The following is a 17,312-nucleotide window of genomic DNA, read 5'->3' as shown; positions in this document are numbered from 1 at the left end:
GTTAGTGCCAATGGCATGGGTAACTTACACATCTGGGAAGGCACCATTAATGCTGAAAGGTACATACGGGTTTTGGAGAAACATATGCTGCCATCCAAGCAACGTCTTTTTCATAGACGCCCCTGCTTATTTCAGCAAGACACTGCCAACCCACATTCTGCATGTGTTACAACAGTGTGGGTTCGTAGTAAAAGAGTGCGGGCACTAGACAGTCCTGCCTGCAGTCCAGACATGTCGCCCATTGAAAATGTGTGGCGCATTATGAAGCGTAAAATACGACAACGGAGACCCCGGACTGTTGAACAGCTGAAGCTGTACATCAAGCAAGAATAGGAAAGAATTCCACCTACAAAGCTTCAGCAATTAGTGTCCTCAGTTCCCAAACATTTATTGAATGTTGTTAAAAGAAAAGGTGTTGTAACACAGTGGTAAACATGACGTTTTCCCCTCTTTTTTGAACGTATTGCAGCCATAAAATTCTAAGTTAATGATTATTTGCTAAAAACAATCGTTTATCAGTTTTAACATTAAATATCTTGTCTTTGTAGTGTATTCAATATAGGTTGAACATGATTTGCAAAGCATTGTATTCTGTTTCTTATTTATGTTTAACACAACGTCCCAACTTCATTGGAATTGGGGTTGTAGTAGAACTGTATCAATCATACTGCTGTGTAGTTACAAAAAAGCAAGAATAGCCAAGTGAGAGAGGGGCATAATGAAGTGGTGATCGAAATGCCACTTGTAAGACCTGTAAGAAATGTGACAAAAGTAGAAAGATAAAGGAAGCGGCACGCAGACTAGCACCACCAACGAGAGGACATGAGGAAATGAGAGGATAGCTTGGCACATTGAGAGAGGACAAATAGAACAAATACACTGTGATGCATGCACATTATGGTAGCGGCGACAGCAGAGATGATGCTCATGATGGAGTGAGGATTAATGACTTCAGGATGACTGTGTGACAAGTGGATGTGAGTTAGACACAGAGTTGGGGTTTTTTTTCAGGAGGAAACAAGAGGCCGAGGTAAAGAAGTAGGGGAATAAGCAGAACAGAGGCTCCTCAGCAGGACAGACAAGAGAGATATGATTCATCAAATATGAATCTTTTCATTTTTTTAGTAACCTTTGTCTCACATCAAAGGCATATATCAACTTTAAAAAATTAGAGAGAACACTAGGGAAAGAAAGAGGGAGGTGGCGTTACCGTGACCATGTCAAAGGTTGGCAGCCATTTGAAAAAGTCTGGTAAAAATTCTGTAATTATGCAGTGACAAAAGATAGAATTCCATTGTGACCTAACAATTATGAGACCAAAAAGGTTTTGGTGACCAACAGGAAAAATCTTTTTGTTCTATTGAGGCTTTGAATAATACGGAGCCCCCCTGGTGCCAAGGTATGAGAAAAATAAAATTCATTGATAATCTGTTCCCTCAGTTTAGTAATCCGTTCCCTCAGTTTAGTAAACTGTACCCTCAGTTTAGTAAACTGTACCCTCAGTTTAGTAATCTGTACCCTCAGTTTAGTAAACCGTACCCTCAGTTTAGCAAATGTCTGGGGCTCCGTATACCTACGTATATCTGTCAAGTGAAGTAAATTCTATTTGTATGTTATTCTTACTCTTGTGAATTCTGTGTATAAATTGTCATGTCGTGATATATCCTACATCCCATTTTTTCAACTGAAAGACAATATTGCTGTAGTTCGAGGGGGTTGATCATTATATAGCAGTACTAGCAGGACTGGCTACAATTAGCCTGCGTGTTTCCTAAACACAGTACTAAATTGAGGGTACGGATTACTAAACTGAGGGTACAGTTTACTAAACTGAGGGAACAGATGATCAAAGAATTTTATTTTTCTCATACCTTGGCACCAGGGGGGCTCCGTAGAATAACGTGTTTTCTTACCTTATTAACTTTTCATTTGTACCTTGTACGACTTAAAATAGCATAACTTCATCATCAGAATCAGAATCAGAATCAGAATCATCTTTATTTGCCAAGTATGTCCAAAACACACAAGGAATTTGTCTCCGGTAGTTGGAGCCGCTCTAGTACAACAGACAGTCAATTTACAGAACACTTTGGAGACATAAAGACATTGACAAAAAACAACAACAAACAACAATTGTGCAAAAAGATGCAGAGTCCTCAGTTGGAATGGCTAATAACGCAATAGTCCGGTGCAATGACCATTGTGCAAAGGGCACTGAGACTTCAAGGAGTGTATGCGGTTTAAAGTGACGAGTACTGCGATAATCTGGGACAATGGTTGTGCAAATGTTACAGATACTCCTCAATCAGTGTGCAAATGGAGCAGATGCTACTCTGGCATGAGTGGCCACTATATGCAAATAGTGCAGCACGGCGAGACAACTACAGTGAGTGCACGAGTAATACATAATACAGAAATGTGACAACGAACTCAAGTCAAAAAATTGCCAGCTTGTTGTAATGGAATTGTAAGTTAGCTGTTCAAGAAGTTGATTGCAAGAGGGAAGAAGCTGTTGGAATGTCTACTAGTTCTAGTTTGCATTGATCGGTAGCGCCTACCTGAGGGAAGGAGCTGGAAGAGCTGGTGACCAGGGTGGGGAGGGTCCGAGAGGATTTTGCACGCCCTTGTCTTAGTTCTGGCAGCGTGCAAGTCCTCAAGGGTGGGTAGGGGGGTACCGACAATCCTTTCAGCAGTTTTGATTGTCCGTTGCAGTCGGAGTTTGTCCTTTTTTGTAGCAGCACCAAACCAGACTGTGATGGAAGAACACAGGACTGATTCAATGTCAATTTGGTGGCAGAAAGTTGGTCTAAATTTATACCTGGTCAGACCATGTCTAAATGCAGCTGGTCTAACATGATTTTGGTGAATTAGATCGTGGCATAGGCAGACAGATACTGAGGTCCACAAATATACAGTATTTAAGTCACCAGCGGTTAACACCAGCTCATTCTGTGTTTAATAAGGGTACCCACTCACATTGTCTGTTACCACAACGGCCAAGAGCAGTGACGAGACTCCAACTTTCTGGTCCAATGGGAACGAACTTGAAATCAGATGCCATCCCATTGCTACTATAGTTCAAGTTACATCGGCCAACACTGGGCCACCTTTAAAGGAAATGAGAGGAGCGACTTTGATTGTCACCGACTAAAGTTGGCTGTAAACACACCAACTGTCATGGGTGTGTGTTCCGGTTTTTGTCTTCCCCCTGTTTCACACACACCTGCTCCTGAGAGCATCTTCACCACCTGTGCCTCGTTCACCCTAATTACCCCTTGTATTTAACCTCGTGTCTCATTCTCTCTCCTCGCCAGTTCGTTGTACCTTGTCGTCGCGTTCCAGCATTCCTTGTTTCCACGTCACAGACTCACAGTAAGACTTGACCCTGTTCCGATTATCGATCTCGCCTTTTTGCCTCATGTTTTTGGATACTGTTGCCTTTTTTGGATTCCCTGCCTGTGTACCGACCAATGCCCGTATATTAAACCTCTCTTTTTGGAAACTGTCCATTTGTTTTGGAGTCGTGCATTTTTGTGTCCTATCCTCTGTTCCGTTCATGACACCAACAGTGGCACAGCCCACCCACTGTTGGATCCTCCGGGCTGTGAAATTTCCAACACTAGTCTACACAGCTCCTGGCACACAGTTTGCGCGCCTGCTGCAGCAAATTTGCGCTGGTCATGAAAATAGGTCCCATTATGTTATAATTTTCCCATGCGATAGACTTGCAGCCTGTGTAGCACAGGAGCTCAAGCCAAAAAAAAAGGGCACCATTTGCCAATAATTGAGATCAGTATCTGCGTCAGAGCACGTACAATGAGAGGACATTCGGTCAGCCTGGGGGCAAGGGGGGGCACATTTTACCACTTGGAAAACGTGCGCAATTCCCATGCGCAGTGCCCTGTGCTGTGGTCTGAAAACATTTCTCACAGTGGAGAATGAATTAGCGCATAATGACCATAGCTAAGTAAATGCTAGGCTAAGTTTGAAAACAGTCATCTCACTGATGTTCAGATATGTGTATATGTTACTTTTACAGGAAGTGGCGTGACTATATGCAAATGATCAACATTGTTTTTCTGATTTTTATTATGTTTTGATTCTCTTTTATCATTATCTCACTGTTAGTAACTGAAATAAATTAATTCATACTTTGAATAAATTAAATATAAAGATTGGCATGAAATTGTTACCAATATCAATATACCTTATCAGACTGTCGTGTAGCTTTGATTTCAAATTTGAAACCAAATTTGGGTAGTTAATGATAATGATAATGTTTGGGGCGGCGAGATCGGAAGATGTCTCCGAGCTTTGTTAACTGTGGGCCTGTAAGGCCCTTTGATACGAATCAACTTGACTTGACAATGGGCCTAATATTATGCTTATAAAAGCAAATAGATAGCTTTTCCGATTTATTTAGCATTTTTTTGTATGCTGCTCTATCACACTATATAGAGCAATATAGTTCACAAAACTACTTGTAAATAGAAATCTCACAGCGCCTGTGGCTCATTTGGTACAGCAAGTCACCAAAGGGTTATAATCCTGGTTCCAGGTGTCTGAAGTGTCCTTGGGCAAGACACTGAACCCTAATTTGTTGTTAGTGGGCAGTCGAACCCATTGTTGCATGAGTGAATGTGAGGCTTTCCAAAGTACTTTGAGCAGCATAAGATATAGATGAATCACTTTATAAGTGGTCAACATCTCAAATGTTTTAATGTAAATGCTTGCATTAAAAAAATATCCTTGATTGATGTGATGTGAATTTTGGCCAGGATGCTGCATTGATCAAATATTGTCATTCTACTGCAAAAAGTGTTTGGTGCCACACTTTTTTTCTTCTTCTGGCTTCCACATAAACATAATTAAAATTCTAAATGAAATATAACTGGTGAACTTGTTTAATTTGCGAAACCATCTTTAAATTCTCCACCTGTCTGACGGTCTATATCTTTTTGTCTCTCTGCTACAGCTTCCTGTACATTCCCCTTGTCTCTTCGTTAACATGACAATTTAACGTCAGTAACCAGCACAAAACCTTGTATAGGCTTCATGAAAGGCGCTAAATAAGATAAATAAGCACTATGCTAGATGCCTGATAATTTTTGTCTGACATCCCCTCCCCCGTCAATTGCTTTTTTGGGTTGCGGTTAGGAAATGTATATTTTATATATATATCCATCCATCCATTTTCTTCACCGCTTATCCTCACTAGGGTCGCGGGCTGCTGGAGCCAATCCCAGCTATCTTTGGGCGGGGTACACCCTGAACCGGTCGCCAGCCAATCGCAGGGCACATAGAAACAAACAACCATTCGCACTCACATTCGCACCTACGGGCAATTTAGAGTCTTCAATTAACCTACCATGCATGTTTTTGGGATGTGGGAGGAAAGCGGAGTTCCCGGAGAAAACCCACCCAGGCAAGGGGAGAACATGCAAACTCCACACAGGCGGGGGCGGGATTTGAACCCCTATGAGGCATATGTGCTAACCAGCCGTCCACCGTGCCTAAACATTAATGAATTAAAAAAAAAAAAAAAAAAGACAATGCAAAAGGATAATTTTCTCATCCAGGACAAAAAGAGCCAATGCCTCAGCACCAGAAGGGGTCACTGTCTGCACGCCCCTGGTCCCAAGTCAGATTTGATAGGTTCAAGCGCACCCATGACCCTAAAGGGTCATATAGAGCTCATTATAATGTGGACAAGTAGTATAGCAAATGGTTGGATGGACAGGTGTTATTCTTTAAATACCTCCACCTATCTAGCCATTTCCCACCACTTATCCTGGAAGTTAATGGGTGAAGCAGGAGCCCATCTCAGCTGACTTGAGGTGACAGTCTTGATAGATTATCAGGGCACATAAAGACAAACAACCATACCATACTCACATTCTTATCAATGGACATTTTACGCTTTTGGAATGTGAAAATGTTGGCTTCTTTTCTCTGCTTGACATTCCTGAAAAAAATCTTTTTTTTTTCATCATATTGCCGCATTTAAATTTTGTTTAAAACTGTTGGAGCCATTTGATCCTCACGGGACCTTTCCATGACTCTACCTTCTTTTGTCTCTCCTTAGGCGGATGCCAAGATGGTATGTGATGTGGTTAGTCGTATGGAGGACACAGAGCCTTACTCCACCGAGCTGCTGTCCTCCATGATGCGTCTCTGGTCCGACTCGGGGATCCAGGAATGCTTCAGCCGGGCTCGGGAGTACCAGCTCAACGATTCAGCGCAGTAGTACGTCCGTGTGTGTGCGTGCATGTATGCATGCGCGCGCGCGTGTGTGTGTGTGTGTGTGTGTGTGTGTGTATGTGCGTATGTTAATGCATAGATGTGTTCCATGATGTTCCCTTACACAAATTCTCCTCCTGGTAACTACACTGTAAAAATGTTTTTTGTTACCTCAACTAATTTTTCTGAATCAGTCCAACTAAAAGTAGCTAAATCATTGGGTCAACTTGAAATATTAAGTTCTTATATTGTCAACTCATCAGTTAAATCAGAGCAGTCCAGGTAACTCAGATTGCTGAGTTGACTCAATTAAATATGAGTAGCCCCTGCAAAACTCCCTGGGACAACCCACACAAGCCAAAATGTCAAGACCGGTCAAGACTGCCCCCTGGAAAGGAGGCCATTTTCTTACAAGGAGGCCCAGACAGAGTATCAGGAGTCGACATAAGGAGGTAAGTAAAGATTTTTGTAAGTTATAAAGGTGCAGTTCGCTATTCTATGCAATGTTAAAATGGTTGCCAAACCAGGTTCCTTAAGCTATTATCCTGAATATTACCCTTGTTAGCTCCCTGTAAGTTATATAGCCTGTTAGCTAACTGAATTCAGCAACGGCATTTTGATATCATGATTTTCCCACCTATCTAAGGCAATTTTGGTCTTCAAACAACAAAACAAACAAAAGTAAAAAAAAAAAAAAACAGGTAAATCCTGGATATGTAAAACAAGTGAACAAGACCCCAGTATACTGCCCTCCACTTGACCTGGAGAGGGCACGCCACCCTTTTCTGACTGAGGACCATGGTCTCAGATTTGGAGGTGCTGATTCTCATCCCGGCCGCTTCACACTCGACTGCAAACTGCTCTAGTGAGAGTTGGAGATCACGGCTTGATGAAGCCAACAGAACCACATCATCTGCAAAAAGCAGAGATGCAATACTGAGGCCACCAAACCCGACCCCCTCTACGCCTCGGCTGCGCCTAGAAATTCTGTCCATAAAAGTTATGAACAGAATCGGCGACAAAGGGCAGCCTTGGCGGAGTCCAGCATTCACCGAAAACGAGTCCGACTTACTGCCGGCAATGCGGACCAAACTCTGACACCGGCCGTACAGGGACCGAACAGCCCATATCAGGGGGTTCTTTACGCCATACTCCTGAAGCAACCCCCACAGGACTCCCCGTAGGAGACGGTCGAAGGCCTTCTCCAAGTCCACAAAACACATGCACCCTTGAGGACCCTATGAACAGAATCGGTGACAAAGGGCAGCCTTGGCGGAGTCCAACCCTCACCGGGAGCAAGTCCGACTTACTGCCGGCTACGCGAACCAAACTCTGACTCCGGTCGTACAGGGACAACATCCCACAGGTGAACAGGCTAATTGGGAACAGGTGGGTGCCATGATTGGGTATAAAAGGAGCTTCCCTGAATTGCTCAGTCAATCACAAGCAAAGATGGGGCGAGGTTCACCTCTTTGTGAACAAGTGCGTGAGAAAATAGTCGAACAGTTTAAGGACAATGTTCCTCAACGTACAATTGCAAGGAATCACTGCATGTAAGCGGCAAGGCCGAAAACCAACATTGAATACCCGTGTCCTTCGATCCCTCAGGCGACATTGCATCAAAAACCAACATCAATGTGGAAGGGATATCACCACATGGGCTAAGGAACACTTCAGAAAACCAATGTCAGTAAATACAGTTTGGCGCTACATCCGTAAGTGCAACTTGAAACTCTACTATGCAAAGCAAAAGCCATTTATCAACAACACCCAGAAACGCAGCCGGCAGAGGAAAAGAACCATCCGGACTGTTATGGACGCAAAGTTCAAAAGCCAGCATCTGTGATGGTATGGGGCTGTGTTAGTGACAATGGCATGGGTAACTTTCACCATTAACGCTGAAAGGTATATACAGGTTTTGGAGAAACATATGCTGCCATCCAAGCAATGTCTTTTTCATGGACGCCCCTGCATATTTCAGCAAGACAATGCCAAACCACATTCTGCACGTGTTACAACAGTGTGGCTTCATAGTAAAAGAGTGTGGGTACTAGACTGGCCTGTCTGCAGTCCAGACCTGTATCCCATTGAAAATGTGTGGCACATTATGAAGCGTAAAATACGACAACGGAGACCCTGGACTGTTGAACAGCTGAAGCTGTACATCAAGCAAGAATGGGAAAGAATTTAATGTCCCACTTCTTCTTAGCTAACCTTTTTACTTGTATGATTCCCTGTACTGTGAGGTTCCACCACCAAGTCTCCTCTCCTTTCCTGCCAGAAGATACACCAAGTACTCTCCTGCCTGCCTCTCTGATCGCCTTGGCTGCAGTGGTCCAGTCTTCTGGAAGCTCCTCCTGTCCACCGAGAGCCTGTCTCACCTCTTCCCGAAAAGCTGCACAACACTCGTCCTTGTCTCAGCTTTCACCACATGGTTCTATGCTCTGCTTTTGTCTTCCTCATCTTCCTCCACACCACCAGAGTCATTTTACACACCACCATCCTATGTTGTCAAGCCACACTCTCCCCTACCACTACCTTACAGTCGGTAACCTCCTTCAGATTACATCGTCTGCACAAGATGTAATCCACCTGCGTGCTTCTACCGCCGCTCTTGTAGGTCACTCTATGTTCCTGCCTCTTCTGGAAAAAAAGTGTTCACTACAGCCATTTGCATCCTTTTTGCAAAGTCTACCACCATCTGTCCCTCCAAGTTCCTTTCCTGGATGCCGTACTTACCCATCACTTCTCCATCACCCCTATTTACTTCACCAACATGTCCATTACAATCTGCACCAATCACTATCTCTCTGTCTGGGATGCTCAGAGCTACTGCGTCTAGCTCCTTCCAGAATTTCTCTTTCACCTCCAGGTCACAATCTACCTGTGGGGCATAGCCGCTAATCACATTATACATAACACCCTCAATTTCAAGATTCAGCCTCATCACTCGATCTGATACTCTTTTCACCTCCAAGACATTCTTAGCCAACTTTTCTTTTAAAATAACCCCGACTCCCTTTCTCTTCCCATCTACACCATAGTATTTAATAATAATTTAAACCCTGCCCCTAAACTTCTAGCCTTACTGCCTTTCCACCTGGTCTCCTGGACACACAATATCAACCTTTCTCCTAATAATCATGTCAACCAACTCCTGAGATTTTCCTGTCATAGTTCCAACATTCAAAGTCCCCACATTCAGTTCTAGGCTCTGTGCTTTCCTCTTCTCTTTCTGCCGAAGAACCCGCTTTCCACCTCTTCTTCGACCCACAGTAGCTGAATTTCCACCGGCGCCCTGCAGGTTGACGGCGCTGGTGGCGGACGTTGTTAACCCGGGCCACGACCGATCCGGTATGGAATTCTTTGGATGAATGCTCATATTTGTTTGGCAAAGTTTTAAGCCGGATGCCCTTCCTGATGCAACCCTCTGTATTTATCCGGGCTACAGTTTGCACTGGCTTGTGCCCCCAATAGAGCTGCATTTTTACATAGACAATTTATAATTATCTTTATTTTATGCATAGTTTGACCATAAACTTCAACTGGTAGTGGCATTAAACAGCTTGAAATCTTTTTTGATGAAATGTTCACCATTTGTTAAAGTTGTGCTTATTAGTGAGTTGAATTGAGTTTACTGCCACCAAGCGCTAGTATCTCAAGTTTGCACTTGCAAGTCAAATCAAAGATTCAGCCGAAAGACTACTCATATCTCAAAAACGTGTAAGTCGGGTCACTCGTATCTCAAGGTAATACTGTATTAGGAAAATTAACAATTACTTAATCAATAGTTTTTCAGGGAGCATTTGAATGCAGTAATGCAGAGATGGTAATATACTAATATTGCTAGCCTGGGGGAACTAATGGAAAGTGTATTTATTATTTTAGATATCAGACACTTATATGCTATATTGCAGACAAGTACCACCCTCCCTTCTGCCTCAGTTGCTTCAATATGCAGTTAATGTGCAGTCAATTCCACAGAATCCAATGATCGTGCAAAGCAACACAATTTTTTTCTATTGAGTCATTAACATGAATGAAAAGGGTTTTAGTTCTTAAAGATGAATTCGAAAATGATACCAGTGTGTTCGCAGTAGGCGTAACTTTAATGGAATGAGCTGTTTTTCATACCAGTCACACACAATTTCCATACTGTCAACATATTGAGTTGAACTCATGAAAGTATGAAAGAATTCTGGTGTTGTGCTACTAGTCTTCCAAACATGATAATTGAGCCTGTCCCTTTTCCCTACTCTAACACCAATGTGAACACCAACACAACTTTATGAAATAAAACTTTCCCCTTCTGCCCAGCTGATTTTTGAATAGAATTTGAAGTACAAGTAAAATGATCCCAAATAAAAGGCAAGGGCATTGTGCACTCAAACACACACCACTAATTATTTATAATTTTCTCAATGTGATCATGCACAAGCTATTACTGCACACAGTCAATTACCATTAGCAGTACCAGGGCTGATTTATGCTGAGTGCCTGTGCGTGGGTGGCGATGGAAACAGCAGGAGAAAAGACAACAAACGCAGGCGGGGGAGGGGGAGCCATTTACGTTAAGTGCCATGTTTGTGCATGTCGTCCTTGTTCAAATGCACACCATACATCCAGTGAAATTCCATGCAGTGACGTGAAGTAAAAATGGATTGAGAATGATGGAGGGAGTCGCTCTTTTATAGTGCCATGAGCAGAGCACACAGTACACAGAAGATTCCCACCGTAATGTAACTAATGCAGCATGTACTTGTCGTTTTAATTGGATTACTGACAATTTTGACCATTTCAACAAGTTGTTGAGTTGTAAGAAAACATGGCAATATATTTTGACCACTGCTGATAGAAAATAACATGAGAATCAACACTGTGAGAAATTAAAATATACAGTGGGTACGGAAAGTATTCAGACCCCCTTAATTTTTTCACTCTTTGTTATATTGCAGCCATTTGCTAAATTTATTCAAGTTCTTTTTTTCCTCATTAATATACACACAGCACACCATATTGACAGAAAAAAACGGAATTGTTGAAATTTTTGCAGATTTATTAAAAAAGAAAAACTGAAATATCACACAGCCATACGTATTCCAACCCTTTGCTCAGTATTTAGTAGAAGCACCTTTTTGAGCTAATACAGCCATGAGTCTTTTTGGGAATGATGCAAAAAGTTTTTCACACCTGGATTTGGGGATCCTCTGCCATTCCTTCTTGCAGATCCTCTCCAGTTCTGTCAGGTTGGATTGTGAACGTTGGTGGACAGACATTTTCAGGTCTCTCCAGAGATGCTCAATTGGGTTTAAGTCAGGGCTCTGGTTGGGCCATTCAAGAACAGTCATGGAGTTGTTCTGAAGCTCCTTCGTTATTTTAACTGTGTGCTTAGGGTCATTGTCTTGTTGGAAGGTGAACCTTCGGCCCAGTCTGAGGTCCTGAGCACTCTGAAGAAGGTTTTCATCCAGGATATCACTGTATTGCCGCATTCATCTTTCTTTCGATTGCAACCAGTCGTCCTGTCCCTGCAGCTGAAAAACACCCCCACAGCATGATGCTGCCACCACCATGTTTCACTGTTGGGACTGTATTGGACAGGTGGTGAGCAGTACCTGGTTTTCTCCACACATACCGCTTAGAATTAAGGCCAAAAAGTTCTATCTTGGTCTCATCAGACCAGAGAATCTTATTTCTCACCATCTTGGAGTCCTTCAGGTGTTTTTTTAGCAAACTTCATGCGGGCTTTCACGTGTCTTGCACTGAGGAGAGGCTTCTGTCGGGCCACTCTGCCATAAAGCCCCGACCGATGGAGGGCTGCAGTGGTGGTTGATTTTCTAGAACTTTCTCCCATCTCCTGACTGCATCTCTGGAGCTCAGCCAAAATGATCTTTGGGTTCTTCTTTACCTCTCTCACCAAGGCTCTTCTCCCCCGATTTCTCAGTTTGGCCGGACGGCAAGCTCTAGGGAGGGTTCTGGGAATCACAAATGTCTTCCATTTAAGGATTATGGAGGCCACTGTGCTCTTAGGAACCTTAAGTGCAGAAGTAATTTTTTTGTAACCTTGGCCAGATCTGTGCCTTGCCCCAATTCTGTCTCTGAGCTCTATAGGCATTTCCTTTGACCTCATGATTCTCATTTGCTCTGACATACACCGTGAGCTGTCAGGTCTTATATAGACAGGTGTGTGGCTTTCCTAATCAAGTCCAATAAATGTAATCAAACACAGCTGGACTCCAATGAAGGTGGAGAACCATCTCAAGGATGATCAGAAGAAATGGACAGCACCCGAGTTGAATATATGAGTGTCACAGCAAAGGGTCTAAATACTTATGGCTGTGTGATATTTCAGTTTTTCTTTTTGAATAAATCTGCAAAAAAATTAACAATTCCGGTTTTTTTTTTGTCAATATGGGGTGGTGTGTGTACATTAATGAGGGGGAAAATGAACTTAAATTATTTTAGCAAATGGCTGCAATATAACAAAGAGTGAAAAATTTAAGGGGGTCTGAATACTGTCCGTAACCACTGTATTAGGTGAGAGTAATGAAAAAAAAAGAAAGACAGCTGACTAGTTCATGAACCTTCTTTGCTCTTTGGCTGGAAGAAAGGACAAAATGGGGGCAAAATGGCAGACTACTAGTGGTAAGCTCATCTGACTAAAAGTTACGAGGTTGTTGGTAAATGCATGGATTTATAAATGGTTGCATGTTACTGGTCACATAATATCATTACTTCATCATACAAAATATTGGAATATTACATATTGAATTGTTTGATTTATTTTGTTATAATTTGCAAACAGAGCCCCATCCCTTTGCTATCATGAGATGCTTTCACTTAACCGTATGCTGTATAAATAAACCACATAATAATGCCTCATGTCCCGATGACCCCTTCATTTGAAGGTTTGCTCATGTGGAAAAAGACAAGTTGACAACAATGTAATAATTGACTGTACTGTTTTTACTGGAATCAATGATGCTTTGGTGGTTTACTTGCCTGACGTCGGTGCAGGCGGAATGGGTTCAGTGACAGTGTGAGTGTAAAATGTTGTCTTATCTACGTATGCCTTGAAATTGACGAGGGAACAGTCCAGAGTGTAGTTTCCATCCATCCATCCATCTTCTACCGCTTATCCGAGGTCGGGTCGCGGGGGTAGTAGCTTTAGCAGGGATGCCCAGACTTCCCTTTCCCCAGCCACTTCATCCATCTCTTCCGGGGGGATCCCGAGGCGTTCCCAGGCCAGCCGAAGGATGTAGTCTCTCCAGCGTGTCCTGGGTCGTCCCCGGGGTCTCCTCCCGGTGGGACGTGCCCGGAACACCTCACCAGGGAGGCGTCCGGGAGACATCTGAATCAGATGCCCCAGCCACCTCATCTGGCTCCTCTCGATGTGAAGGAGCAACGGCTCTACTCTGAGATCCTCCCGGATGGCCGAGGTTCTCACCCTATCTCTAAGGGAGAGCCTGGACACCCTGCGGAGGAAACACATTTCGGCCGCTTGTATCCGGGATCTCGTTCTTTCGGTCACGACCCACAGCTTGTGACCATAGGTGAGGGTAGGAACGTAGATCGACCGGTAAATCGAGAGCTTCGCCTTTCGTTTTAGCTCCTTCTTTACCACAACGGATCGATACAAAGTCTGCATCACTGCAGACGCTGCACCGATCCGCCTGTCGATCTCCCGTTCCATTCTTCCCTCACGCTTGAACAAGACCCCAAGATACTTGAACTCCTCCACTAGGGGCAGGATCTCATCCCCGACCTGGAGAGGGCACGCCACCGTTTTCCGACTGAGGACCATGGTCTCAGATTTGGAGGTGCTGATTCTCATCCCAGCCGCTTCACACTCTGCTGCGAACTGCTCCAATGAGAGTTGGAGGTCACGGTTTGATGAAGCCAACAGAACCACATCATCTGCAAAAAGCAGAGATGCAATACTGAGGCCACCAAACCCGACCCCCTCTGTGCATTCGGTGAATGCCTTGGCGGAGTCCAGCATTCACCGAAAACGAGTCCGACTTACTGCCGGCAATGCGGACCAAACTCTCACACCGGCCGTACAGGGACCGAACCGCCCATATCAGGGGGTTCTTTACGCCATACTCCTGAAGCACCCCCCACAGGACTCCCCGAGGGAGACGGTCGAAGGCCTTCTCCAAGTCCACAAAACACATGCACCCTTGAGGACCCTATGAACAGAATCGGTGACAAAGGCCAGCCTTGGCGGAGTCCAACCCTCACCGGGAACAAGTCCGACTTACTGCCGGCTACGCGGACCAAACTCTGACTCCGGTCGTACAGGGACAACATCCCACAGGTGAACAGATGTCCCAGCCACTTCATCTGGCTCCTCTCGATGTGGAGGCGCAGAACCTCTCCTGACCACCAAACCGGACCCCCTCTACGCCTCGGCTGCGCCTTGATATTCTGTCCATAAAAGTTATGAACAGAATCGGTGACAAAGGGCAGCCTTGGCGGAGTCCAATCATCACCGGAAACGAGTCCGACTTACTGCCGGATATGCGGACCAAACTCTGACTCCGGTCGTACAGGGACCGAACAGCCCGTATCAGGGGGTTTGGTACCCCATACTCCCGAAGCACCCCCCACAGGACCACCCGAGGGACACGGTCGAACGCCTTCTCCAAGTCCACAAAACACATGTAGACTGGTTGGGCGAACTCCCATGCACACTCGAGGACCCTGCCAAGGGTGTAGAGCTGGTCCACTGTTCCACGGCCAGGACGAAAACCACACTGCTCCTCCTGAATCTGGGATTCAACTTCCCGACGGACCCTCCTCTCCAGCACCCCTGAATAGACCTTACCAGGGAGGCTGAGGAGTGTGATCCCCCTGTAGTTGGAACACACCCTCCGGTCCCCCTTCTGAAAAAGAGGGACCACAACCCCAGTCTGCCAATCCAGAGGCACTGTCCCCGATGTCCACGTGATGTTGCAGAGGCGTGTCAACCAGGACAGCCCTACAACATCCAGAGCCTTGAGGAAATCCAGGCGAATCTCATCCACCCCTGGGGCCTTGCCACCGAGCAGCTTTTTAACCACCTCAGTGACCTCAACCCCAGAAATAGGAGAGCCCGCCTCAGAGAACCCAGACTCTTCTCCCTCATGGGAAGCCGTGTCGGTGGAATTGAGGAGGTCTTCGAAGTATTCTCCCCACCGGCTCACAACGTCCCGAGTCGAGGTCAGCAGCGCCCTATCCCCACTATACACAGTGTTGATGGTGCACTGCTTTCCCCTCCTGAGACGTCGGATGGTGGACCAGAATTTCCTCGAAGCCATCCGGAAGTCTTTTTCCATGGTCTCACCGAACTCCTCCCATGCCCGAGGTTTTGCTTCAGCGACCACCAATGCTGCATTCCGCTTGGCCAGCCGGTACCCATCAGCTGCCTCAGGAGTCCCACAGGCCAAAAAGGCCCGATAGGACTCCTTCTTCAGCTTGACGGCATCCCTCACCATTGGTGTCCACCAACGGGTTCGGGGATTGCCGCCACGACAGCCACCGACCACCTTACGGCCACAGCTCCGGTCGGCCGCCTCAGCAATGGAGGCGCGGAACATGGTCCACTCGGACTCGATGTCCCCCGCCTCCCCCGGAAAAAGACCAAAGTTCTGTTGGAGGTGGGAGTTGAAACTCCTTCTGACAAGGGATTCCGCCAGACGTTCCCAGCAGACCCTTACAATACGTTTGGGCCTGCCACGTTGGACCGGCATCTTCCCCCACCATCGGAGCCAACACCAACCAGGTGGTGATCAGTTGACAGCTCTGCCCCTCTCTTTACCCGAGTGTCCAAGACATGCGGCCGCAAGTCCGATGACACGACCACAAAGTCGATCATCGAACTGCGACCTAGGGTGTCCTGGTGCCAAGTGCACGTGTGGACACCCTTATGCTTGAACATGGTGTTCGTTATGGACAATCCGTGACGAGCACAGAAGTCCAATAACAGAACACCCCTCGGGTTCTGATCGGGCGGGCCGTTCCTCCCAATCACGCCCTTCCAGGTCTCACTGTCATTGCCCGTGTGAGCATTGAAGTCCCCCAGCAGAACGATGGAGTCCCCAGCGGGAGCGCTCTCCAGCACCCCCTCCAAGGACTCCAAAAAGGGTGGGTACTCTGAACTGGTGTTTGGTGCATAGGCACAAACAACAGTCAGGACCCGTCCCCCCACCCGAAGGCGGAGCGAGGAGTACCCTCTCGTCCACCGGGGTGAACCCCAACGTACAGGCGCCGAGCCGGGGAGCAATAAGTATACCCACACCTGCTCGGCGCCTCTCACCGTGGGCAACTCCAGAGTGGAAGAGAGTCCAACCCCGTTCGAGAGGACTGGTACCAAAGCCCAAACTGTGCGTGGAGGCGAGCCCGACTATATCTACTCGGAACTTCTCGCCCTCACACACCAGCTCGGGCTCCTTCCCTGCCAGAGAGGTGACATTCCATGTCCCTCGAGCCAGCTTCTGTAGCCGGGGATCGGATCGCCAAGGCCCCCTCCTTCGGCCACCGCCCAGCTCACACTGCACCCGACCCCTATGGCCCCTCCCACAGGTGGTGAGCCCATGGGAAGGGGGACCCACGTTACCCTTTCGGGCTGTGCCCGGCCGGGCCCCATGGGTGCAGGCGCAGCCGCCAGGCGCTCTCCTTCGAGCCTCAACTCCAGGCCTTACTCCAGAGGGGGGGCCCCGGTGACCCCCGTCCGGGCAAGGGAAACCTGAGTCCATAATTTGTCTTCTTCATAAGGGGTCTTTGAGCCGTGCTTAGTCTGGTCCCTCACCTAGGACGTGTTTGCCATGGGTGACCCTGCCAGGGGCATAAAGCCCCAGAAAACTTAGCTCCTAGGATCATTGGGACACACAAACCCCTCCACCACGATAAGGTGACGGTTCAAGGAGGGGAGTGTAGTTTCTTTTGGCCCAAAGTCAATGAAATAGACTCCAGCTCTATGTCAGAATCAGAATCATCTCTATTTGCCAAGTATGTCCAAAACACACAAGGAATTTGTCTCCGGTAGTTGGAGCCGCTCTAGTACAACAGACAGTCAATTTACAGAACACTTT

The 17,312-nt window shown here is 46.1% G+C and overlaps 1 protein-coding gene across 2 annotated transcripts in view; it reads left to right on the top strand.

Moving 5' to 3' along the window:
• Window positions 1–17,312, top strand: part of gnao1a (guanine nucleotide binding protein (G protein), alpha activating activity polypeptide O, a) — a 147,610-nt gene that overhangs the window by 93,003 nt on the left and 37,295 nt on the right. For both annotated transcript variants that reach the window (XM_061772603.1, XM_061772604.1), the window contains exon 4: window positions 6,086–6,246. In XM_061772603.1, the coding sequence (XP_061628587.1) occupies window positions 6,086–6,246 (161 nt within the window). The remainder of the gene's footprint in view (window positions 1–6,085; window positions 6,247–17,312) is intronic.

This window comes from Phyllopteryx taeniolatus, chromosome 5, assembly GCF_024500385.1.
Source record: "Phyllopteryx taeniolatus isolate TA_2022b chromosome 5, UOR_Ptae_1.2, whole genome shotgun sequence".
Lineage (NCBI taxonomy): Eukaryota > Metazoa > Chordata > Actinopteri > Syngnathiformes > Syngnathidae > Phyllopteryx > Phyllopteryx taeniolatus.
The sequence above is the reverse complement of the archived record's forward strand: the minus strand, read 5'-3'. Positions and strand labels throughout refer to the sequence as shown.